The following is a 25,375-nucleotide window of genomic DNA, read 5'->3' as shown; positions in this document are numbered from 1 at the left end:
GGAAGCAGTGGCCTCGCCATCAGGTCCCCACTCTGGAAGGCACCCCAGCCCCCGGGGTCAGGCTTCCACACCAAGATGTCACCCTCAGGCCAACGGCAATGGATGAGAGGGGATCTAGGAAACCAGCCCCCTTGTGCCCTCCAGGGCAGGGACTGCTGGCTCACCGCCTCCTGTGGCCCCTGATGGAGCTAGGACGTCGTCATCGTCACTGTCATCCTCATTGGATGGGGCCACACCAGGCTCGGGGGCAGGTGTTCTGGTCTCCTGTTCCTGCTCCACGCGGCTGCGCAGGGCCAGGATGCGGTGGTGCAGAGCGGCATATAGCTGGCCCGTGTCCTTGGAGCTGGCCTGGGGGAGGCAGAGGAAGTCCTGATTATGAGGCTTCATGGGGAAACAGCTCCCTGGACTCTGCTCAACCTGGGACCACAGACCAAAGCTCCCACAGCCCGGGGCCCACCCCTCCAAGTGCTCCCAGAGCCCGTGGCTGGGCCAGCTCTCAAGTGACAGTGGCATTCCTGCCTCTCATTTTGGGGATGGGGCCCACCTAGAGGCCTCCTTGCTCTCAGAGCAGTGCTGAGTGCTCCCCGCAGAGGGGCACTCTCCATCCAGCCCTGTGGTGACTGCCAGCATGTGCCAATAAACTTTGCTCCTGTAGCAGCTCGGGGTTGCTGTCCTGGTCCGGGGGAGGGGGGCTGTTTGGGTTCAGGCAGCCCAGCCTGTCCGGGGGGCTGCTCACCGAGATCAGGAAGACCTTCACACCCTGGTCCTCGGTATCCATGGCTGTGATGCGAATGCTCTTCTCACTGGCCTTGTCAATCTGCATCTGGGCCCACAGCTTGGTGTTGAGGATCAGTCGCAAGCTACCCTGGGTCCGCATCACTGCAACCAACAAGGCCACTCAGCCCTGGTCCCCACCCCCCGCCCAACAACCAGCTAGAACAGATACAACCTGGAAGGAAAGCAAACCCAAACAGTCAAATCACATGACTCTCCCAAGGTCCACGAAAGTTGTCCACCTGTCCACTGAGCAACAGCCACACATGCTGGGGCAGGCCTGGCACCACCACCTGGCTTTCTGGGCCCATTGGCGGTGTCAGAGGCCACATGTAAGCGAGTTTTGTTGGTCCACACAGCATGGGGGCCTTCCTTGGGGAAGTGGGTGATTAGGTAGAAGCAGGAGAACTGTAGGGAGGTGGGGCCAGATAGGGACATTTGTGGGCTGCACATTGGGGACACTCACACTTTTTTATTTTTTAGTTTCAATTAATTATTTTAATCCTACCAACAATCAACTTTGAAAACAAAAGCACTTTTACATCCTTAATTAGGTATGCTTCCCATCTGTGGTCTCCAAGTTTCTGCTGCTTGATTTAACTTTGTCCTCCGCCCCGCCCCCGCACACCCCTCCCTACTCTGCAAGGCTCTTCAGGTTCCGTGGCCACCTCTGCCCCGTGGCACTGTGGGCCTGGGCCCAGCGCTCCCTGATGTTCATACCAGGGTGGGCTTCCTGGGGGGGCTCTTGGGCCTCACTCCCGACCCACCCCCTGGACAATCTTGTCCCAGGCTGGTGCCCAGGGTGCAGAGCTGAAGAGAAGAACTAGGGAGGCGCTTTCTGTTTACCCTTTAAGGCTTAAATAACAGCTTAGCAAAGAAGCGACTTCATGAAGAAACTTCGTGAAATCGTCGACACACACGTGTCACATAAAAGTCAACACCGCTTCACTGTCCCCCACTCACAGGCCAAGTCCCTGAGGTTTTCTTAGAAAAAGGATTGAGGCTAACTTGTGCTCAGAGCTTCCAACAGGAAGGAGATAAAGACAGACTGAAGGAAGCATTTGGCAAAGAAAAACTGGCACAGACCTTTCCTCTCTGGGTGTACATGCGACACCCCCAGTTCTACCTGCAGCAGACCAATGCCATAGTCAGCCTGCCCAATTGGTCAGAGCCCACCCAGCCAGCCCAGCTCTCCCCATTAGAACAGGCCTGGTGAGGATTAAAAGGTGTCATCCCATCCAGATGGCTACACAGGACGGGGAGCAGCTTGGGCCAACTTGGGGAGGCCTGTGGGGTCCTGGGCCTCAATTGACCAAATCTCCCTGTGTCCTCTAAGCCCGGCCTCACAAGCCCAAAGTGCCCATCTTTGAGGCAGTGGAGCAGTTCAGATGGGCTCAGAGGGAAGGTCTGTGACAAGGTAAAAGGCTGTGTGGGGTGAAAGTAAAGGTCCTGGGATGGGTCGCAATGAGGGAGGGGAGAGCGTAATGCAGCCATGCTGCTGCCTGAGGAGGTGGGTGATGAGCTGTGGGGCTGAAAATACTGTGCTCTCTCTGTCCACATACATTTGAACATTTCCCTAAGAAAAAATGAAAAAGGAAGGGAGGCGACGTCCATGGGGGAAAAAAAATGGTGCCCAAATAGAAGGGCCCTTTTCAACCCTGTTCCAATCTCTGAGACAATTCTGAAAGGATGTAACGTAAGTTACTACTGGGTCATGAATAGCTGTTTCTGTAAAGGCTGGAGGACAATTTTTGTGTGGGAAGACAACAACAAAAAAAGTGAACATACATATTTCACAACATAGACAAATGAACATGCTGATTCTCTTCAAACATGCATATATGTATGTGTATACACCCCCTCAATCCATTTTTGTAATCAACATACTTCTGGGAATAAGATTCATGTGTAGACAGCCCAGGACCACCATTTATGATACTCAGAAAAATTAGGGACAAACTACATGTCCATCAATATGGAAATGGTAACATACATTCATTTTTCAACAGAATATATTAGTTTTCCCAAAGTCATGTTTTAAAGGAAAATTTAATGACACAGGAACATGTTCACAAAATAGTGAGTGAAAAGAACAGAATATAAAATTGCTCCATTTCCTTAAGAAAAAAACCACAGAACAGGAGTGGACCAACATGTTATTAGCAGAGATTTCTCTTTATCAAGAGACTGCAGTTGATTTTTTCTTTTTCCATCCTACCATAAAACAACAGACACTTTCATGATCAGAAGACAAGTTTAAAAATTGCTAAATACTTTTATCCCACTTTCACACTCAGAAAGAGGGAAGTCATGGAAGTGGTGGCAGCTGGATCCTCCGGGTCAGGCCTCAGGGTGTGGGTCCCTGGGCTCTCCTGTGAGGACCTGCTCCCCTGCTCCTTGGGTCAAGGGGCCAAGTTGGGACCTTGCCCTTTACTGCCTTAGGAACTCTGCACCAATCCAGGCCCTCCCACAGCTCACCTAGTCGGGACTGTAATGTCCCATCGTCAGCCGATGCCATGTCGTTGAGTCTCAGCAGTCCCCGGCCTCTCTCCACCCAAGACTGCGAGGTCTTGTCAAAGACAAACAGCTTACACTGGATCTGGAACACAGGGCAGCCCTCTGGGTGAGCAAGGGACCCTAGCTGGGTAGATGCCACTACGGGGGGATCTCTAGGAGCCTCCATTTAATTCTCATGTACTACCAGGGTCAACAAACTACGGGCCCACATCTGACCCTTGGCCAATTTTCTGTTCTGCCTTCAAACTAAAGTGGATTTTATACTTTCAGAGGAATATTTAAAAAATTAAGGAAATGAAAATCAAAACCCCGAGATATCACTTCACACCCACTAGGATGGCTACAACCAAAAAGACAGATAACAGGCCCTGGAGAGGATGTGGCATCCCTGTTGGCATCTGAAGCCTCATACAGTTCCTCAAAATGCTAAATATGGCCCTGGGCAGTGTGGCTCAGTTGGCTGGAACATCATTCCGTACACTGAAAGGTCAATGGGTTTGATTCCTGGTCAGGGCACATGACTAGGTTGCGGGTCTGATCCCCAGTTGGGGCGTGTGTAGGAGGCAACCTTCTTTCTCACACTGATGTTTCTCTCTCTCTCTTCCTTCCCTTCTCTCTAAAATAAAATAAAATAAATAAATAAATAAATAAATAAAATAAATAAAATAAAATGAAATGAAAAACTTCCTTGGGTGAAGATTAAAAAAAAAATAAAGTTGCCCTGGCTAGTGTGGCTCAGTTGGTTGAGTGTTATCCCATGCACTAAGAAGTCACTGGTTCTATTCCCCATCAGGGCACATGCCCAGGTTGAGGGCTTGATCCCTAGTGGGGGGCATGTAGGAGGCAGCCAATGGATGGTTCTCTCTCATCAATGTTTCTCTCATATTTAAAACAACAGAAAAAAAAGTTAAACATGAAGTGACTACATGGCCCAGCAATGCCACTTCTAAGTATCCACCCAAGAGAAATGAAATAGGTTTTCACACAAGAACTTGCACACAAATGTTCACAGCAGCAGAATTCTATAATAGTTAAAAAGTGGAAACAACCCAAATGTCCATCAACACAATGAAATATTATTGAGCTATGAAAAGGAGTGAAGCACTGACACACACTATAACATGGATGGACCTTGAATACAAGATGCTCAGTGAGAGCAGCCAGACACAAAAGGCCACAAAGTATGTGATTTCATTTATGTGAAATGTCCAGTACAGGCAACTCCACAAAGACAGGAAGTGGATTCGTGATTGCCAGGGTGTGGGGGAGAGGAATAGGGAATGACTGCTAATGGGCATGAAGTTCCTTTTTGGAGGACAAAAATGTTCTATATTAGATAATAGTGACAGTTGCAAATCTGTGTCAATATACTAAACACCACAAAATTGTATGCTTTAAAAGGGTAAATTTCTTAGAGATATGTGCACTATATCTCAATAAAGCTGTTATATTAAAAAAGGATATCAACAGAGACCATAAGTGGTTCTTTACAGAAAAAGTGTGCAGATCATGTCAATATCTCTTAACATGGATAGATTAAAAAACAAAGTTGAGTGGGGAAAGAAGTATCAGTAAAACCTGCATTAAAACCACCCTCTCTCTATATATAGATATATGTGTGTTTTATAGACACACACACATGTGTGAAAAAGTGAAAAGCAGATGAACAGGCAGAGACCTGGACAGGCTGCCTCAGGCTAGGAAGGAAAATGCTGACAGGGAAAGAGTGGGGTGAAGTCTGGGCTGCATCTGTGATTTTTTTCCCTCTAATAAAACAAGACAAGGTGCCAGTGTGACAAAATAACCACAGCTATAACTCTGGATAGTAAGAGAAGTCACAAGTCGTGTAATTCCCTAAACTATGAGAATGTTTCAAAACAGAATCCTTTTTTTGTAAAACAAAGCAATATAAGAAGACCCTTAGAGTTGGTTCAACTTTCAACAAAAGCCCCACCAACAAGATCCTAAAGGTGGGACTCAGGCCTCTCTGTCACTCCAAAGGGAAGTCTCTCCCCAAATGTGCTTGGAGAATGTGGGTTGACCCCTTGGGGGCCGGACCCTCAAATGCACAAAGAAGCTTCGGGCCATCACAATCCCACCTAAGGGCCAAGAGGCCCACCTTACCTGTAACACGTTGCTCTCTGCCTCCTCCCCGGTGATGACTTCCACTTTTTCCAACAAACACTTCCGCGCTGTTGCCTTGGTGTAGGCGGCTGCCGATTCGGCCAGGGACTCTGCAATGTTATTAGCTAAACGACATTGACTATTTACTTGGTGGGGGAGAGTGTACTGCATAGGAGACAAAAAGGTTGGCTTGGTCTCAAGAGTACCAGCTACCCATGGGACATGGAGTGGACCCCAAAATATGCCAAGTAGTTCAGCCTCGGGATCTGTAAGGGAGGCCAGCTGGGAGCTGCTGGCATGGCTCTGGGTTTTCCATTTCCCATTCAGTAGGGGACAGACCTCAAAGAGGGCACTGAAGAAAAACTCCCTCTGCTGCCTCAGGGTGTGAAGGGAGAGGGCTACAACCACCTCAGTCACCCTACCCCCAAGTCACCATACAGCACCACGGGCCTGTGCCTATTTATAGATGAACATGTCCCCTTTAGCTCACTGAAAACCAGTGCCCATGGCTTTCTGGCTCTGTCCCAGTGGCTGGTTCATGAGGTCATTACTGCTGTGTTGAGTTGAACCCTACATCCCGCCCAGGCTGAGGTGTGGATGGACAGTGTCCTGTCACTTGGTACCCCCTCCTATGAGGCAATAGGATTGCGACGTACCTTTCTCAGGGGTGGCCTCCTGGGATGAAGACTCGGACCCAGACTCGACAGCTGAGTTCTCCCTGTTGGCATCTGAAGTGACCTCATTTAATTTGGGTGGGCTCTGCAGGGAAACAAAGGCACATGGGAAAGGCATTAGGCCGATCCTGGCGGGTCATCCACTATGGAACAGTAAGTCCCTTGGCCTGGCAGCTCTCAGAACTTCCCTGCTGGGCAGAGGGCTGCTTTCTGCCTACAGCTCCTCCTCTGCAGCTTTGGGGACCCTCCCAGACCTGCAGACAGACCTACATAGCCCTTCGCCATGGGCTATGTCCCAGCCATATTCCCCACACTCAAACCCCAAAAACCACACAACAATCTTAGTGACACTACAGGAGAACATTTGGTGTTAAAACCTAACACAAAGGGGCATCATGCATGAACTGCCCCCAATGGGGCCTCTCATGGCATTGCCGGGAGGCGTGTGCCACCAGCTGACATTACTTTGGGCTGCAGAGTTCATTTTGTCTGTGTGAGGTAGTTCTTTGACTATTTCATTTTAACAGGAAATGGACAGTACTGACGCTCGAGAAAAGAAGCAGAGGGCTCTTTAATGTAATGTAGACTGAGACAAACATGGACAGAATTGGTTGGACCCAAAACAGCTCTGTAGCCACACTGACAATGGACACAGAGGGGCTGTGCCCATTTGATTGGGGGAAAAAAGGGATGAAGGAAGGAAGCATGTAAAACAATTCCAGAACCCAACCCTGGTTGTGATGTGTCGGGAGTACATGGGACACACAATCCCTCTGAGGCCACCACACCCGTCCCCTCCTTTGTGCCACAGCCTCATTGGCAGGTGGGGAGGACCATTGTTGGCTCCAGAAGTTGGCTAAGGACTGGTCTGATGGCTGTACCTGTAGCCAGCCTTCGCCGGGAAAGCATGGCCTGTGCCTCAGGAAACCTGTCTTAGGATGAGGAAAGACTGGAAATGGAACACTGGCTCCTGGAGAGCAGATAACCCTGCCCATGACTTTAAACTGAGTCTTCTTTCTCTTACTTGCAAATGAAATCATCCTAATTTTCCAAGAGACAACACGGCAGCCACACTCATGTTCCTTTGACCTGGGCTGGGGAGCTCTAAAAACCTGGGTCCCACGAAGAACAGTCCCCATAGGGGCCACTCACCAATACGCGCTCGCTCATGTTCTGGCCAAATACAAATTTGTTGCTGGTGGCATCGGCACTATTGGTCGAGTTCTCTAAACTGAAGAGAAGATGGACTGTGAATTCAGGGGCGGAACCTGGTGGGTAACAAGAGGCAGCTAAGCTGCCACTGGCCCATTGGATTCTGTTCTGGGCACAAGGTCCTGGTGATAGAGGTCACTCTGAGAGCTGGGCTGGACAACCCCATAGAACTCAGGTCCTGCCTCAGTTGTTCATCAAAGTCCACTGTCCTGGCTCCTCCACAGCTGTGCCAAGTGGGAAAGAAGGAAGGGACTAGGGGGCAACTGGAATTCTGAAGGATTCTGCTCCCTCCCCTCCATCCTTCCCCCTATGGAAGGACCAGGCTGGCTCCTGGTCCGGGTTCTGCCTCCTCTCTGGGCCAGAGACAAGGTGGATGAGTGACCTGAGCGCTTCTGAGGCTGGACACAGGCCTGACACACATACCTGGAGCTGATATATTGAAGAAAATAGTTGGTCGCGGTTGGCGTTTCTGAACTGGGGTGTCCGGCATTTTCCATGTCAGCTGCTTCAGTGTTTTCATTTATTAACTAGGAAATAGAGACACTATACTCAGAGAACAACACATTCTGGACCTCTATAGCTTGGCCTGGCTGCACAATCCTCCACCGTGTGGCACAGCTCAACATGCAAATCCTATTAATGTGCATGCAGGGGTTTGTGTGTGAGCACTGGGTGCTGGCGCTGTAATCAATTCCAGAACCTTTTGCTTTTAACAGTTAAGGTACAAAAACAATTCATAAAGTGTTGGCGAACTTTTTCTACCTTGTTTAAAAAAAATAAAAAATGCACTTAGGTTGGCATCTTGTTAGCATTTTCATCAACACTTCTGTTCCGAGATCACAGAACACTTATAAATCTGGTGTTTTAACGGGTTTATTAAGAACATAAAGCACTGTTGTTTGAGGGCTTCATTGATGCCAGCTGCCCTGTCTGCTCCATCACATATGTGACCTAATGCACTACTCCTGGGAACCCTGAGGGGGGAAGGATGGACTTAGTCCTGTGAGCAAGGAAGCTCGTTCTCAGCGGAGCTAGGAGACCACGGCCTGGAGTCACCCTCTGTGGAGAAGGTGGGATGTGACCAAGACCTCAGAGATCACATGAGCTCTGGATCTCTAGGAGATACTGCCCCTACCCCCATGTCAAGGCAGCATTGCCCTGAACTTGAGGAGCAGACTCAACTAGACGGTTGGCCAGACCCTGCCCCAGGGCTGGTAGATTTCAAGGCTGTTGCTTCACTTTCCTCTTCCTGGAGGGAGCAGTCCCCAGGGAATGTATTATTTTGGCTAAAGTTATGCGACATCAACACTTATTTTTGTCTTCTGGGGCATCTGTGCTTCTCTTAGACAGTGACACTACAGGAGAACACAGGTGGCATGTTTTCTATGTGATGACTTTTGTTTCCTTATTTGCGAGTCTCTCACCCTCAGCATCACTGGCATTGGGGCTGGATCGTCCTGGGCACTGTGGGGTGTTGAGCAGCATCCCTAGCCCCTACCCACTCAATGCCAGGAGTACCTACCCCCTAGTGTGACAATCACAGATGTCCCCAGATATCGCCACTGACACTGCCTCTCAGTCCTCTAAAGGAGATTCCTGCCAGGTGAGCTGCTGGAAATGGCCAAGAACATTCCATATCTGTGCCTGCTAAATGTAGTGCTGCTCACTCTAGTCTTTCTGGAGTGCTAGCACACAGTGGGCAGAGCTGAGACCCCTGCCACTGCCAGATGCCCCCACCCCAACTCAGTCCCCAGACTGGACCCACCTGCCTGGGGGCAGCCAGGAGGTGACAGATACTGATGCTCCTGTGGGAGAGAAAACAATCCTTCCACCTGCCCTACTTTTGAAAATAAGGTGATGGTTCTGTCGGGAGCAATCTGGTCCCATGGGGAACATTCAGCACTATTTGGGGGCATGTGTGGTTGTCACAACTGAGAGGGTATACTCCTGGTATCTAGAGGGTGGGGACCAGGGATGCTGCTCAACAACCCACAGTGGTGAGCAGGTCAGGCCTCCAACAACTAAACACAATCTGGTCTGCATGCTGCTAGTGTTGAGATTAAAAAACCCTGAAGAAAACAAAAACCTCACACTGGCTGCCTCTCTGTCCCCTGTAGCCAGGAGCCACCGCTCAGTCCCACTGAGGATGGAGGGGTGGCAGGCAGCCTGGGTGGCTGAGCAGCAGAGTATGGGAAACATGTACAACAAGCAGCTGCCGACCGTGCTAAGAGTCACAGGACCACTCCACAGCACAGCCTCTATGTCTACCCTACCCTTCAGAAGCAATTTCTGTTCTCGAACCTGGGAGAGGCATACAAAGATCAATCTCTGTTCAACGGCTCACCCAGCCCTCTGAGCACATACCTTAACTCTGTCCCTCAAGTTCTGCCCAAATACAAATGCTTGCTGTGCAACTTGCTCTTTTTTCTCACAGCTGTCCTCCTCAGAAGTACTGCTAGACTCATTTTTCTGGGGCTCTTTCTCCTAGTTAAACAGAACAACGACAACTGAAAAGAAGGGACACATTAGCCCTGATGAGCAAGCTGAATCATCTTATAGCATAATTGCATGTCCCTTGACGAGGGTCCCTGGGCTGAGGAACATCTGAGGAGGGGCTAGAACCAATCAGAAGAGTGAGGTAGGCAGAGCCTGGGAGGGGACAGGGCAAACTCTCCGCAGCCAGGAACATGGGGAGGACAGGACAGCGGGGTCACTTTTGGGTCTCCCTCTGGTGCAGAGCTGTGACTGCCCTGAGATCCAGCTACCAAAGTTTCCATGAAGCATATATTACAAAAACAATTTCTATTTCCAATTCCATTAACTGGTTTGAAGGTGGGGGGACCTCATAGATGTTTCAAAATAGAATTGTAGATGATCATTTTCACCATTTGAGCCTGAACATCTATGGGGGGTGAGGGTGAGGGAGGCAGAGGATAGAGAACCTCTGGCTGAAGTGGCCAAGGGCAAAGGCACACAGACGCAGTCTGGCTTGCGTCTGAGGCACAGTGCAGTATTGCAATTTGGATTCCAAATTTGTCTCTGCCAACCCCAAGAGCAGGTGCTTCATGAAATGCCTGCTTCCCAGCTGCTCTGTAGCACTACTGGAAAACAGATGCTTCTGGCCTATATAATTCCAGAACCACAAAGGATGTCTTTTCAAAACAAACAATTTCTGAGCTGACTCCCCAGGCATTTAAAAGAGCACACGTGCCAAAACCGGTTTGGCTCAGTGGATAGAGCGTCGGCCTGCGGACTGAAGGGTCCCAGGTTCGATTCCGGTCAAGGGCATGTACATTGGTTGCGGGCGCATCCCCGGTGGGGGGTGTGCAGGAGGCGGCTGGTCGATGTTTCTCTCTCATCGATGTTTCTAACTCTCTATCCCTCTCCCTTCCTCTCTGTAAGAAATCAATAAAATATATTAAAAAAAAGAAAAAAAAAAAAGAGGAAAAAAAAAAAGAGAAAAAAAAAAAAGAGCACACGTGTACAAATCCCCAGAGTCGCTCGGGTGTGGAAACAGGGAGGGAAGACGTTTGTCCCCACAAAATGGTGCAAGGATCTCATTAATGAAAGCCATCCCTCCGGTCCCAGTGGCTCCCCAGGGCTCAAAGGTTAGTGTGCCAACTGGCAGAAACGCTGCCCAGGACATGTGGAAATGACATGCTGGATTCGGGCAACACAGGACTCTATAGCAGAGCTTTGCTCACAGCATCTTTCTCTCAGAACCACGAAGACACCCCTCCCCTCTCTTGGTGTTCGTCAGCACTGATACTGAAAGCTTGAACACAAAACAAACTGACATTGCTCAGAGCAGGTAACAGTCTATGTGCTCTGCAAAGCCCGAGAAGTCTCCTGTGAGGTGTGCTCCCTGCCCTGGCACAGACGGACCTCAGGTGCTGGCGCCTCGTCAGGTGGACTTCTCTGTGTGGGGTTGTCGAGCGATGTCGATGTCGCTGTTCCTGTGCAGTCTGCTGGGATACTGAGCCCATTGGTGCCGCTGCTTGGAACTGTGGGGACAAACGGACAGAGTGAGAATCGTGGAGTCAGTGCTAGACCACCTCTAGTGCTTTCTCCTGCCACCATTTGGACCAAAAGTATATAATTTCTCCTTTTATAAGAAAGGGTCTAGTGTCACTACTAAAAGCAACCAACTCTTAGATTAAAAGAACAAATATTGGGGGAACAATTATGAGTTCTACAAAACAAGTTTTACAAATGATATCTTTATTCTATGCATTTTTCCTTTAAATAGCTGAGATTACATGACACGCACAACTTTAAGTCTAGTTTTGACTGTTGAGCATTACATAAAACTTCTCATGTAATTAAAAACTCTTCAGCAATATTAACTATTTCCCTCATGTGGGATGTTGCATGGCTTTTGATGAAGAGTTCTCGAATTATAGGGAAAGATCAAGAGGAAGACAAGAGCTCATTCACATGAAGAAAATTAAGGATTAACTGAAAACCATTGTCTATGTGAATGTAATGAAAATATGGTTTAAGAGTCACGTCTCAAGATTGGCGAGTAAAATGAAAACATGTGAAAGTTACCCTTTGAGTTTCTGAGACTGCAGGGCTGAGTTCTGCCTGCAAACGTGTAGGGACGAATCTGAACCGCTCAGGAAGTGGAGGCAGCATTTATGAGGCCAGGGCGTGCACAAGGCACATTTACACCAGCAGTCAGGCTTGGCCTCCTGTCTTTACTGGGCTCACCAGGAATATAAAGGGCTGCTTTCCCAGCACTCTTTATTTCTTTGTGCATTTGGCAGATATGACATGGCTGCCCCAGAAGCGACTTTATATAATGTTCTCCTCTGCCATGACAGCCTGGGTACCAGGGCTGTGTTTCTTACCGGCCTGTGAGAGTGCCTTTGGCTGTGGGGCTTGTAACACTGCCGGGCGAAGCACACTCCGCTGCTGCTCCTTGGGCTTCTGGCTTGGCAGACCTGGGAACAGAGGTCGGTTTGCCCAGCGCCCTTGGACCTCGTGGGCAGAAATGCAACAGCTCAGACTCTCAGGCACTTTACAGACAAATTAAATCCAGAATCCATTTCATGTTCCTCACAGACTAGACTCTGTAGGAAAACACATCTGTGTTTTTTGTTTTTTTTTTAGAAAATGTTTTTATTGATTTTTAGAGAGAGGAGGGAGAGGGAGAGATAGAAACATCAATGATGAGAGAGAATCACTGATTGGCTGCCTCCTACATGCCCCCTACTGGGGATTGATCCCACAACCCGGACATGTGCCATGACCAGAATCAAACTGGCAACTTCTTGGTTCATGGGTCCATGCTCAACCACTGAGCCACACTGGCCAGGCAGGAAGCACATTAAAAAAACAAACCCAAGACACTTTCTTTACAGCTCAACATATAGAGTTTGGCTACTGCTATTTTTATGTGATTAAATGACATTCCCATGTAAGTGATCATGTCTGTGAATTAACCCAGTGAGTACACTAATGCTTCGGGGAAGCCAAGGGACAGCTGTTCTCAAGTGCTGGACTCAAGGGTCAAGCACAGACCTGAGGGGAAAGCAGCAAAGCCACAGACAATGCCCCAGAATTTAGGCTGCTGCTTGGGGTCACAGAAAGGCACCTCTGCACCTGCTTTTCATTTTTTAAAAATATATTTTTATTGATTTCAGAGAGGAAAGGAGAGGGACAGAAACATCAGTGAGAGAATCATTGATTGGCTGCCTCCTGCACACCCCCTACTGGGGATTGAGCCTGTGCCCTTGACCGGAATCAAACCTGGGACCTTTCAGTCCCCAGGCTGACATTCTATCCACTGAGCCAAACCAGCTAGGGCAGCACCTGCTTTTTAAAAATGCCTCATTGAGAAAAAACCTCTGGCCAAATACAACTAGGGCAAGGACCACAAGAAAACATTTTTGGCCCTGCTTGGGCTCCCTTTGGACCTGACAGGTCTCGAGAGCGCCATCACTTGGCCCTGCTCACCAACAGTGTGCTAATGAATTGAGGCCACTCTGCAAATCAGGGTTAACGATATGGCGTGCTGGGGCTAGAATGCTCTGGAGAGACAGCTGGAAGCAACTGAGCTATCACTGGGCACAGAGCCCAAACTCCCATACCAACTCAAGCTTGTTCCCTTGTCACCTCCACCTCAGGGTAGAGAAGCTCCCTGGTCTGACAGGCTCTTTATAGTGTTTTTCCAGAGCTCATGTGTCAGGTAACAGCCCAGAGTGCACTGGTGGGTTGCCGTAGGCAGCTGTGCAGAAGCCTGGAAGGGTATGAGAAAGCCACTCTCCTCTCCTCCTCCAAGGTGGGCACCTACCTGCACTGGGTGCCTGGCCATGGATCAGTGTTGGTGGCTTCAACCGGAACCCACTGCTCTTTTCCTCTACAAGCACAAGACAAAAGATTAAAAAAAAAAAGCCTTCCTGGAGTGGGGTGGCGAGGCTGGGAGGGAGCAGGGGCAGGAGAGGGTTGTTGTCTGGGCCTCAGTAGTCAGGGGCCTAGAGAACAAGGGAAATGATTTCAAACTGAAACAGAAATGCAGAAGTCCTATCCAACCACCAAGGCTGTAAGGCAGCCTGGGTGAGGAGGCAGGGCACTGCAGGAAGTGCGGCTCGGGAACAAAGTGCAAAGAGTGGAAGACCAGAGGGTGTCAAAGGTGCAAGACAGAAGTGAGGGTGACCACTCTACCAAGGAGCCCTTCCATCTAGAAGGTGAGTGCAAGGCTGGACTTTGCCAGGACCTTGGATGCCAAGCTGCACTTGCAGGCCCTGGAGAATGTCACAGGGCCACCGAATAAAGGTCTCCAGTGATGCATTTCTCTTTCCTAGAGCACTTGTCAGGAGAGGACTCTGTACCAACAGATGTGTGGGAAATGAGACATGTTTTCTTTGGCAAGAGATCAAGAGCGGCACATAGTGGGCTTGCTCTCTTTCCAGATATGCCTGGAGAGCTTTGTCTCATTGCTTAATGAGAGCACCGGAAGGCCCGGAAGAAGGAAACAGGGTTGTTTGTCCTGGCCACATGTGAGGAGGCGGGGCCTCCCCCAGGACTTGAGTTCAGGCTGACAAATACAGGGGTTCTTGGGATATTCAAAACCTGGTTTCTGCTTAGCCACGCATCCACAAATCCCTTAATCAATGCATCTTGGTGACTTTGCCCATCTTATAAGGGGGTGGGGTGGAAGAGACAGTTTAATGTAATCCTTGGTGGGAAGGATCAGCATAAAAAGCTTTGTGACTTCAACAGGCCAGGTCTGTATGTGGAGAAGCAGAGGGACAGCAGCATTTTGGGCCACCAGAGGCAGCCTTGCTTTTGGGCTAAGGTCTAACACATCGGAAAAAAACCTTGCCAGATTTCAGGGCACAAGATAATAATACAGAAATCAGTGCATGTTTCTATACACTGGCAACAAACAACCCAAAATGAAGTAAAAAAAACAATTCCATGTTGTTGGAAGAAAATAAAGACTTAAAGGGAAAGATACCTCAAAAGGTCACACAGACAAATCCAGAGACAGAAAGTGGATTCATGGTTGCCAGGGGCTGGGAAAGACAGAATGGGGAATGACTTGTAAAGGGTATGGGACTTCTTTTGGGGGTGGTTAAAATGTTCTAAAATTAATTACAGTGACAGTTGCACAACTATGTGGATATACTAAAAACCAACCAATTGTACACTAAAATGACAACACAAATGCTTTGTCAGACCACTTTCAGGTAGGAAACAAAATCAAATCAGAATTCTGAGTAAAACAGAAGGGCCCTCTTCCTGTTGTCGACAGGTTGGTGAGCCAAACTGCTCTCCTTGGGCAAAAGGAGGATTACAGAAACTCTCACTGCTAGTTAGTAAAAAGGGCTGGAGCCTGCCAGGCTTCTAGAGCCTGTGTTAGTGGGGTGGTGTCTCTCCCATAAGAGCTCTCTGGGTCATAAAAACCACACTCGGGAAAAGCAGACAAAACAGGATGCAGGGGAAGACATGCTGCCAGATGTTTCTTTTTAGAAGGAAAATACCAAATTACATTTCCAAAGCTTAGGGTTATTCAGAAGATGATTGGCAATATAAAACTAAAAAATTGAGATGAAATTCACAATTTAGAAAACTTCTAAAGCCCTTAGAGCTGGCTCTGCAATGCTCACATTGTGGCTACAGACGGATGGCTACCACTGTGCTCTGTTCGAGCCAATGCTAACAGCCACTGACCCATGAGGCTGACCTATGCTGATCAGTGTGGGCAGTGGGCCCAGAAATTACTGCCAATGAACATTCACTAACTTTGCATCTGGTGCCAGGCCAACCCTGAAGATGCACAGGAAATCTATGCTGAATGCTGCAGTAAACTGATGGACAGAGAGACAAGGTGTACCACACTTCTGAAGCGGCCAAAGCAGGAGGGTGGTATGCTTACAGGGCAGTTAAAGCCTGGAGGACCCCGTTGCAGCCCCATCTTCACTAAAACAAATGTGATCTCTTCTCATGGCCTCCTGCCAGATGGTCAGGGTACAATGAAGAAGCTAGCTTGGAGGCCAGAGCCCACCAGGTGGCTACACTGGTGTCTTCTTGAGGGTACATGCATCCCCTTCTGTGAGCTCTCTGGGGGAAGAGGTCTCTCCTCGGGGGCAGCCTCTTTCCTCTTCCAAATCATGTCTGAAGCAAGCAGGCTCCTTTAAGGGTACACTGTGCCCTGCCTCAGGAAGATCCTGAGTGACTTCTGAGGGAGTTAATGCTCACCACCCAGGGAGGCCCAGATTTAACAGGAAAATATATCAGTATTCAACCTGATGTATTCCAGCGGCTAGAAAGAATCCAAGAGAAGGCAGCCTGATGAGAGCTGGGGCGTGTAAGGGCAGTGTTGGTGCAGGGGGAGAAGAGTGCTTGACCACATATGGGGGGATGGAGCAATGAGTAAATGTATTGAGGACAGAGGGAGTCAGGTTTCTAAGAAAAGGGAGGTAGACATATAGAGGGGGAGGTTAAGATGAATCCTGCTGGCAATGAATTGGAAGTATCCAGATAGAAATGTAGAAATATAGGTAAATGTAAGCATATGTATGCATATAGGTGTATGTTCTTAGCTGTGTGTGTGTGTGTGTGTGTGTGTGTGTGTGTGTGTGTTTTCCCAGCTTCCCAGCTCTGGGCACTGAGAGGTCCTGAGAGCAGTGACAGCCCAAATGGTGGTGAGCACACGGAGCACCCAGATCTTGGTTTCTTGAGAGCATGCTCCATTAAGAGCCAGCACCCCTTTGAGAAAAGGGGAAAGATGATGAGCCTGGAACCTCTTGTTATGACAGAAAGTAAAGAAAGTGCTTAAAAGAATGACAGGGACCTGGGAAAAGGACACAGGATCCTGGTTTGATGGGGCCCATTGGCTAAATCTGGAACAATTAAAATAACTGATGATCACAATAAAATCTGCATATTAAAATAAATATTAATAACAAATTGCAACCCACTGACTAAAACAGGAATGCGTAAATCCATATTGACACAAATGACTAAGGGTACATGCATCCCCTTCTCTGAATAAAGTGGGGAAAAGAAAGCTGCTCCTTACAGAATGCCAATTAATAAATGTTGGGGCAATAATGGGGAAGAAAATCTCCATGTGGCCATCATCAGAGTAATAATTAATTCAAGCAAGAAAACATTAATGGATGCTAACAAAGGAGGGCAAAATGAGAGATTTCCTCATGTCTCAAAGTATCTCTCCACTGAGCCAAACTGGCTAGATCAACCAAAGGACTTGTATGCATGCATATAAGCATAACCAATGGACACAGACACCAGGGGGGTGAGGGCATGAACGGGAGTGGGTTGGGGGGGCAACGAGGGGTTAAGGACACATATGTAATACCTTAACCAATAAAGAAAAAAAAATAAAGGAATTAAAAAAAAAGTATCTCTCCAGAAAATAGTAATGACAAGGGGAGAAGAAATAATTTTATAGTGGAGAAACCAGGCAGACTCCACCCTAATCAAGTGATCAAAGTCAACCCGGCCTGCACCAGGAAGAGTACACGTCGTGTGCCACCACTGGGGTGCACAGGGAGAGCACGGCTGCACTTCTGTGGTATTTCAGCCCCAAATACACAACCTGGGTGGAAGCCCCAGGAAACATCAGACACCCGCCGACTGAAGGACTTCTCCAAAATAACTGGCCTGTAATCTTCAAGGTCACAAAAGTCAAGGAAAGAATGAACAACTGTTCCAGATGGAAAGAGAGACATGTGATTAGAATCTGATGTCTTTGCTCTGAAGAACGCATGGAGCCTTCTAGGTAAAGGGATAGAGAAATGCTTTATAAAAATTTCCCATAAATTTTAGTCCCCCCCCCACCCCAATTAAGCTAAAAAGGCAGGCAAACATATAAGAGGCTCACTTTGCAGAGCTGATGTGCAAATCTAATATGACTGGCATGCTGCATCAGGGACCAGGGACCAGGGCTGTATCAGAGCCCCTCCTAAGGCAGACTAAGCTGTCCACTTTCGCAGGGCTACCCTGCTCTCAATGCTGCTGGATAAAGGTTTTTGGGGCAGAGAGAGGGAGCAAGGCCATCACTCACAGGCCTCAGAGGTGATTGTGAGGTTCATAATAGAACTCCATGGCATAAAGGTGTCTTCAGCTATTGATCCCCAGACCAAAACAGACTCGCAAAGGCTAACACTGCCCCCACACCTCAGAACACAACTGGCTAAACCAGTGCCCCAGGTACGACCAAAGACCTTTAAAAACCAAGCTCCTCTTCAGAAGCGGGAACGGAGTCAACTCCAAACAGTTTGCTTTTAGAGTCAGAACAAATTCAACTGAAATGGTGCCATCAAATCAATCCTCAAAGTTATAAAAACTCGCCTCTTCCCTTGACATCGCTCTCATGCCAGAGTATGAGTTATCTTGCAATGCTTTTGAAGTCGGCAATGAATTTATATAAGGCAGGTTTGGTTACAGAATTTGGGTGGTTAAACTTGCTCATTAAATCTTTTATGAGGAGAAACTTTCAGGAATTATTGGAGTTGGTTCTCCTGAGAAAGACCAAAAAAGGCAGGCCCTATGTTCTTCAGAGGGGAGCAAGCTTTTTTCCTTAAAGTTTTAAAGCCATGATTAAATATATGCATATATCTGAACACATCTAAGCAATAATTAATGTGAGAATTTAATACACAGAAAAGGGGTCTGGGAAATTACATTTCACATTAGTTACCTTTGGGATGGTAGTCAGTGGGAAAGGGCAGACTAATTCTTTAAGTCTATTTATTTCTAATTTGCCTTTTTTAAAAATTAAATGAATGTATTACTTGTGTAAAATTTTAAAAACAAGTAATATACCACTTTCTTTTTTTTTTTTCAAAAAGGATGTAAAAATCCTTGTAAACAGGCTTACTTACAGAAACAGAAATAAGGGCTTATGAAGCCTCTCTCACACCGGATTCCAAATGTACAAGCTAAAGAGTTGGGAAAACATTTAGGAACTGAACCCTGCTTTCAAACTGTCCATTGCTGTTAAGATGCTATATTACAATATTAACTGCTTTTCGTCCCAGGAAAACCCCCAGTGACTGGCTGTGAAAGGCAAAGGGATGTGAGGGCTCACCTGGTTCTGAGTCAGAATTGCCTGCAGATGGCTCGCAGAAGGTTGATGGCATAAAAACATTGTTTTTTGATACTGTCAGCAAGGAGGTGCAGGCAGGGGAGGGAACAAGAGGAAAAATAGAGTGAGTAGGTGGGGCAGACATGAGGGGTTGATCTCCAAGTCCCACTGTGGTGGGGGTCAACATTATGAATAAGGCCTTTAGATACTCCAGACTCTATAGCAAAAGAGGGGAGTCTCCAGCCTAATGGCCTCTGTCTGATGTCTACCAGTTCACTCTGGTCCACTGTGGTCATCTCTCCCGTCCTCATGCCCCTGGCTTTTCCTTGGCACCCTGGGCCCCTGTGGGGGCAGCCAGGAGGGAATTGGAGCACACCAGATGTTCCAAGTCTTACCCCGGGCTGAGCCTCAGCCCCTGCTCCTTGTCACCGGTCCGGGCTCAAAAGTTGGCTGCACCTGCCACCCCCACCTGTTTCGGATCTTACTGGCACGGCTCATCTTTCCATTTCCTCTGAGGATTGGGAGCTGATTATCTCCTAGACCAGTGGTCGGCATGCGGCTCTTTGGCCCCTTGAGTGTTCTAACGCCACTTCTTCAAAATAAGACTCGCCCAGGCCGAAAACCGACTTCTGCGCATGGGCCACGAAGTTTCAATCGCACTGTAGGTGCGCACCCGCACGTGGTATTTTGTGGAAGAGCCACACTCAAGGGGCCAAAGAGCCGCATGTGGCTCGCGAGCCGCAGTTTGCCGACCACTGCACTAGAGAGAGAAAATGTTTGGTAGTCCTTTGCCCCTTCAGCCTAGTGCACAATACAAATCACCTTGTCTCTTCTCTGCTACACCTTCCTAATGAGAAAGTGTGGTTCAGCAGTAGACAGTGAACGGAAGGAACACAATCACAGCCAGGAAGTGGATGCTTCCTCATTCCATAGAAACACCTATACAATAAGCGGGCAGAGGCCCTTAAAAAAGGATGTCCACTGCAAACCATCTGGACAGTTCCTTAATGCCTAATGGGCAATTGACAGTGCATCCATTCAGGGGAGAGTCTTATACAATCATGAAAAAGGACGTGGCAATGTTAAAAAAAAAGCGTTAAGGGAAATAGGAAATCAAGTGTGTTATAGAGACAACCTTGAGAGGAAATTCACTTTCTGCACCAACTATTCCTATAAAGTCTGCATTACTTTTATAAGCAGACACAAACTTTCCAAGAGTGTCTTTTTCCCCCCTTAAAGTGATATCTTTCAGGTTCACAGTTGTAAATGTTTTATATGAACTTTGCAAGAATGAACTTCAATTTGGGTAACTAGAGATCCTCTCCCAATACACGTATATCTCTTTGTCATGGTTACAGAAACCAAGATGGGACAATGCCAGAGTGGACCAAGTCCAGATGAGGTGGGGAGGAGAGGAAGCAGCCTTGTGACAGCACTGACCCTCCAAACTACAGGGGAGTCCCCAGGCTCGAGGAGCCCCCACTAAGTAGCCCCAGTGTCTCTCTCTACCCTTGAACCTACCTCTTTCCTGTACCAGATTTTGCACAAGCTGTGGCTGGTCTTCTGGCCTCTGTGCATGTGCTCAGATCATGCCCAGTCCAGATACTTCTACAGGGGTCCAGCCGGGCCCACCTTTCAAGGCTCCAAGTCCTTTCCTCGGGGAGCTCAAGGCAGTCCAACACCATAGTGTCTATTGGGACCACTCAGCTCACTATGAACCGTGTGTGTGTGTGTGTCCTTCTCAATTGGACCACTAAGGTCTAGGCAGAAGGGTCAGGAGAATCCCCCACTTCCAAGCAGCTTTTGGAAGGTGGACATGTGATTAATGATCAGATAGTCCCTTTCTCATTTCAGAGGGACGATTTTTCTTGGTGCATCTTTCTTATCAGTCCACTAGGTCACACTCCTCCATAAGTGTCACTGATCCCAGACTGGGATACCTGGTGGGACACCTCTGGCAAGCTCTAACCTTATCGTGACAGAGACCAAGTCTCAGATTAATTCTAACTGGATCTGAGCAGGACACAGATGAGTGTGAGATGTCTGAGGGGGAACAGTGGGCTTATAAACATGGATGCTTTCGCCACTCAATAAAGGTCTGTAACTGTTACCTGACTGTGAAGGTGGGAATTGGGTTAAAGAGGACGTCCTTTCTCGCTTGACAGGAGGGCAGTAATTTCCATCTTCTCTGTCAGAATCTACAGAAAACAATGAGAAGAAGGAGAAAATTAGGCTCCTTCCATTTTTACAATCAAAGACAGTGAAACGTTTTAGAGGTTTCCTCACCTTCACCACCTTCAGGGCTGGAGCCTCCAGCTGACCTCTGAAACGAGAGCACATGTCAGGGTGGAAGAGAGGGCCAAGCTGCCCTCTCACCTAACAGCTCAAACGCTCTGTAATGAATGGATTCTGAGACACAGTACTGAGGGCCAACTCCCTTAGCTCAGCCACCAAGTCATAAGAGAAACTTTCAATCTCACACTCAGAACTCCCCCATGAACCTTCTGCTGACCAGGCCACATGCTAAGGAATCCTCTTAATGACTGACAGTGCATTTACAGCACAAGGACCGGTTTCTTTTGTTTCTCCTCAGGTTATAGCTAACTGGTGTGTCATCCCCAAATTCAAGCATAGTGAAACGTTACCTGGCCAAAACTCATTTGGCAAAGAGTTGAAAAGCGACCCGTTCTCCACTCTGAAGGGCAGCTTTAAAAAAATGGCCGCCTAGCCCTAGCCAGTTTGCCTAAGGATAGAGCATCAGCCTGCTGACTGAAGGGTCCTGGGTTCGATTGTGGTCCAGGGCACGAATTTAGGTTGTAGGCTCGATCCCGGGCCCTAGTCAGGGTGTGCTTGGGAGGCAACTAATTGTTGTCTCTCTCTCACATCGATATTTCTCTCTCTCTCTTTCCCCCCTCCCTTCTACTCTCTCTAAAAATCAATGGAAAAATAACCTTGGATTTAGATTAACAATAAAAAAAATAAAATAAAAACGGTCGCCTAACACCGAATTGTGGTTTCCATTCCTTGCCCTGGCATATTCCACAGTAAAGAATCTTGTTTCAAGGTAGGCCATTGTTTCCAGAACTTTGATGCCTTGGACCAGTCTGCTGCAAAGTGCTCAGGATAGAACAATTCAGTAGACTACAAACCCACTGAAAGATCACACACACACACACACACACACACACACACACACACACACACCCTGAGAGAAGGTGGCTGAAGAACCTTTCCCTTAACAACCTTTAGTTTTAGAATGTGAACAACTAACAATTTAGAGGCCTGAAGTGAGTCCCCCCCTAACCCAGGATAACACACAATCCCTCCCGTATGTCCCTTCTCAGGGATTTATGCTTCTTGAGAACTGAACAGCAGAAAGCAAATGTGGAAGATTGAACATCACTCCTCCTGGGGCGCTTAAGCAGCAGCAGAGGCACCAGTTTCCTTGGTTTCAGAAAAGCCCCTAAGACTCAAGGTTAGCCAAATGACGACCACCTGCCTAGAGGAGCTGAGGGATGAAATGAGATGATGTATGTGAAAGTGCTTTTCACACGGCAGAGCACGTGTGGAGGCAGTAACTGCACTAAACCAAACTGTAGACGAGGGAGGACCTGGAGGGACCCTCCTAAAGCTGGGGCAGCTAACTCTTGCTGGCGACCCGACACTCTCCCTGGTTTCCTCCTGAAGCTGGAACCTGACTCTGCACTAGTGAGGACCTCCTAAAGCCTGGGCAACACACTTTTCTCATAAACGGCCAGAAAGTATTTCCAGCTCTGAGGACCACATGTTGTACATTGTTTTTACAATCTTTTAAAACAATGTAAACACCACCTTAGCTGTGGGCAAGTGTGTGTAGACAGGCCCATCTTGAAGGATGGTGAGAGCTTGGACAGTAAGAAAAGGATCCCAACCTAGACCTTCCCTCCTGTGTGAGTCAATGACTAGGGTTTGAATCAGAAAAACCAACCTGGGCTTCTTGCTCCAAGTCTGTGTCCCAAGAGCCTCCCTGGAGTGTTTGTGAAGGGAGAGGATGACACGGTCCCCAGGTGTGTCTCAGGGGATTGGGAGCTCAGAGGGGACCATCCATCCAAGTGCTGGGAATACAAACCCTTCTAACAACAGGGGCTATTCAATAGTCCTTGGAGCAGATGTGAACACACCACTGGGCCCAAATAGGGCACTGAGTGGAGCGTGAGAGTGCTCAACCCCCCTCTTCAAGGCTTCTAGATCTAGACAGTTTTTTCCAGCTCTGCCATTGCTTAAGTGGGAAACCTTGGGCAAATTATCTCATTTGGAAAACAGGGTGCTGGTGCCTCCCCCACAGGGAAGTGGCATGGGGTCAACTGGATAAATAGGTGGCACTTGCTCAGCCCAACGTGCCAGTCCTTGCTCTAACTATTCATAGCTCACTTGCACTGGATGTTACACCCCTGGACAGGGCTTGAAAGCTCAGGGACAGGCATGAACAGGAGAGTTGGGATTTGGAATAATGTCCTAGGGGCAGCCAGGAAGTGAGGGGCCAGGTTTGAAGACCCTTGGATGGGGTTTCCTGAGCCCACAGCACTATGATTCAGCAGTGACCGGGGCTGACATCTGATAACAAAGAGCTGTGTTAGCGTCCTGTGGCTCTGTAGGAACTGGGATCTGCCACTTCCTGGATTGACTTTTGGAACCTGGAAATGGCCACCCTCTCTGGGCTCTGTAGACACTGCCTCCTCATCCACTGATGTCCTCCTTTCCCTCAGGTCTCTCTTAAGTTCCCATGTGAGAAGAAAACCCCTTGGTCCTCCGGCCTCATTGCTCCGTGTCAGGGTCCCCTGCTGGACTTGAAGTTCCAGGAGGGGACCGGTCCTTGGTACCACACAGCAGGAGCTTGCTCAGCATTTGCTCAGTGAAAGACTAGGGAGAAGCAGTGAAGACCTGTGTCCCTAAGTTATGCACAGGGCAACAGCCAGTAGCCCAGAAAGTTGTTAGGCCCGAGTTGCCTCAGTTGTTGCAGAGGAGATTCCTCTAGCATCTAAATCTCAACAGGCCTCCATAAATAACTTTTCTGTTGCCCGCTGGCCACCTATGTTAGTTTCCACCTTGTGAATCTTCCAGGGCTCATTCTGCCATGTATTTCTAATTTCATTCCACTGTGTTTGGAGAAGACTGTATGGTTTCAATCCTTTCAGATTTACTGAGACTGGTTTTGTGGCCTAGCAAAGGGTCTACCCTGGAGAACGTTCCTCGCGACTGAGGGGACAGTGCACTCTGCTGGGTCCTTGATGTGCTCACCCACCTCTCTGGATATTCTACTGATAACTGAGTGTAGTATTGAGGTTTCCAACCGTTATGACTGAATTGTCAATTTCTTCCTTCAGTTCTGCCAATTTTTGCTACATGTATTTTGGGACTCTTTTAATGACACCTAAATTTCTTACCTCTTCCAATGACACCACAAAGCCTCAGGCATCTGGGTCTCCTTAAGAATTTGAATGTTGCTAGGAGTCCCTCCTCAAACCAGGAGCCTTTGGGGACTTAGCCTCACCTCTCAGGGTCCAAGACTGCTTACCAGGACCCTTGGTCCATCCTGTACCACTCATCCTTGCCGTCATACTCCAACTTGTCTCTCTGCTGTTTTCTGAGTATGTCAGCACTGTCCCGCTTCAATGTTCCTTTGCCATGTGCTACTCCCAAGGCCTGGGATGCTTTTCCTGCAGGTCCACTCACTGTGGTCTCCCTGAGGCCTTTCCTGATCACCTCCAGAATGAACCTATGCTCATGCCTATCTCACTGCCCAGGAAGTGGAGGCAGCTCCCCTTCACCCCACCCTCCAGCCTCTCTTGGGCCTCTACCCCGTTTTGTGTATCACAATCAGAAATGGTCTAATGTGTCTGTCTCTAGCTATGATGAGGCCCTACCCTGTCTGTTATCCTCAGCTCATATGTGCAACACCCAGGACACAGTGCACAAAAATTCTCAAGTATTTATTGCACAAATGGATTCCATATCCTCCACTAAGGCCCCTTAGAAAACCTGAGAAGAAAAGTTGCCTGGTCAAACAAGATTCAGACACTCCTAGACCCCTGACTCCAGGAAACCCTCAAATTCTTGAGCCAAGTCTTTTGAAGAACCATCCACAGGCATGAGATGGGTCTCTTGGTCCGGAAAAACCTGGAGGCTAAGGCCCGGGAAGGAAAACACAGGAAGACTCCTGCACAAGGAGAACCTTCCAAAAACTGCTGGAACCTCCTGTGGGGTCTGAAATACCTGAGAAGCAATGAGAAAACTGACATTGGCAACTCTTCTAAAAAAAAAAAAAAAATTAGTACAAGGAAGCAGGAAGACAGAATGTAAGGTGAAGTCATTTCTGCATGCCTTTGGATATGCTGACTCTTTTAGAAATCCTTCATAGCTGTCCATGTGAGGAGCAACCTGCCCTACACCCTGCTGGAGAAGGGCTGAGCTTGCTGTCAGGCAGGAAAAGGTCTGTGGTGCAGCAACTCCCTCTGCCGTGCCCCCCTTCCCC

At 48.2% G+C, this 25,375-nt stretch overlaps 1 protein-coding gene across 8 annotated transcripts in view; it reads right to left on the bottom strand.

Annotated features, from left to right (window-relative positions):
- Positions 1-25,375, bottom strand: part of RANBP3 (RAN binding protein 3) — a 59,876-nt gene that overhangs the window by 1,493 nt on the left and 33,008 nt on the right. For 3 of the 8 annotated variants that reach the window (XM_028159145.2, XM_054717469.1, XM_028159158.2), the window contains 14 exons: positions 21,151-21,187; positions 20,976-21,062; positions 18,868-18,939; positions 13,600-13,665; positions 12,155-12,247; positions 11,187-11,305; positions 9,666-9,785; positions 7,725-7,828; positions 7,242-7,320; positions 6,072-6,174; positions 5,416-5,540; positions 3,253-3,373; positions 737-879; positions 165-348 (listed from right to left, as the gene is read on the bottom strand). In XM_028159145.2, coding sequence (XP_028014946.1) covers positions 165-348; positions 737-879; positions 3,253-3,373; positions 5,416-5,540; positions 6,072-6,174; positions 7,242-7,320; positions 7,725-7,828; positions 9,666-9,785; positions 11,187-11,305; positions 12,155-12,247; positions 13,600-13,665; positions 18,868-18,939; positions 20,976-21,062; positions 21,151-21,187 — 1,453 coding nt within the window. Of the gene's footprint in view, position 1; positions 349-736; positions 880-3,252; positions 3,374-5,415; positions 5,541-6,071; positions 6,175-7,241; positions 7,321-7,724; positions 7,829-9,665; positions 9,786-11,186; positions 11,306-12,154; positions 12,248-13,599; positions 13,666-18,867; positions 18,940-20,975; positions 21,063-21,150; positions 21,188-25,375 lie in introns of those variants that run through there. The other 5 variants (XM_054717471.1, XM_054717472.1, XM_054717473.1 and 2 more) reach the window with 3 other exon arrangements.

The sequence above is a fragment of the Eptesicus fuscus genome, chromosome 6 (assembly GCF_027574615.1).
Source record: "Eptesicus fuscus isolate TK198812 chromosome 6, DD_ASM_mEF_20220401, whole genome shotgun sequence".
Classification (NCBI taxonomy): domain Eukaryota; kingdom Metazoa; phylum Chordata; class Mammalia; order Chiroptera; family Vespertilionidae; genus Eptesicus; species Eptesicus fuscus.
Note: the sequence above shows the minus strand (reverse complement) of the source record. Positions and strands in the feature narration are given on the sequence as shown.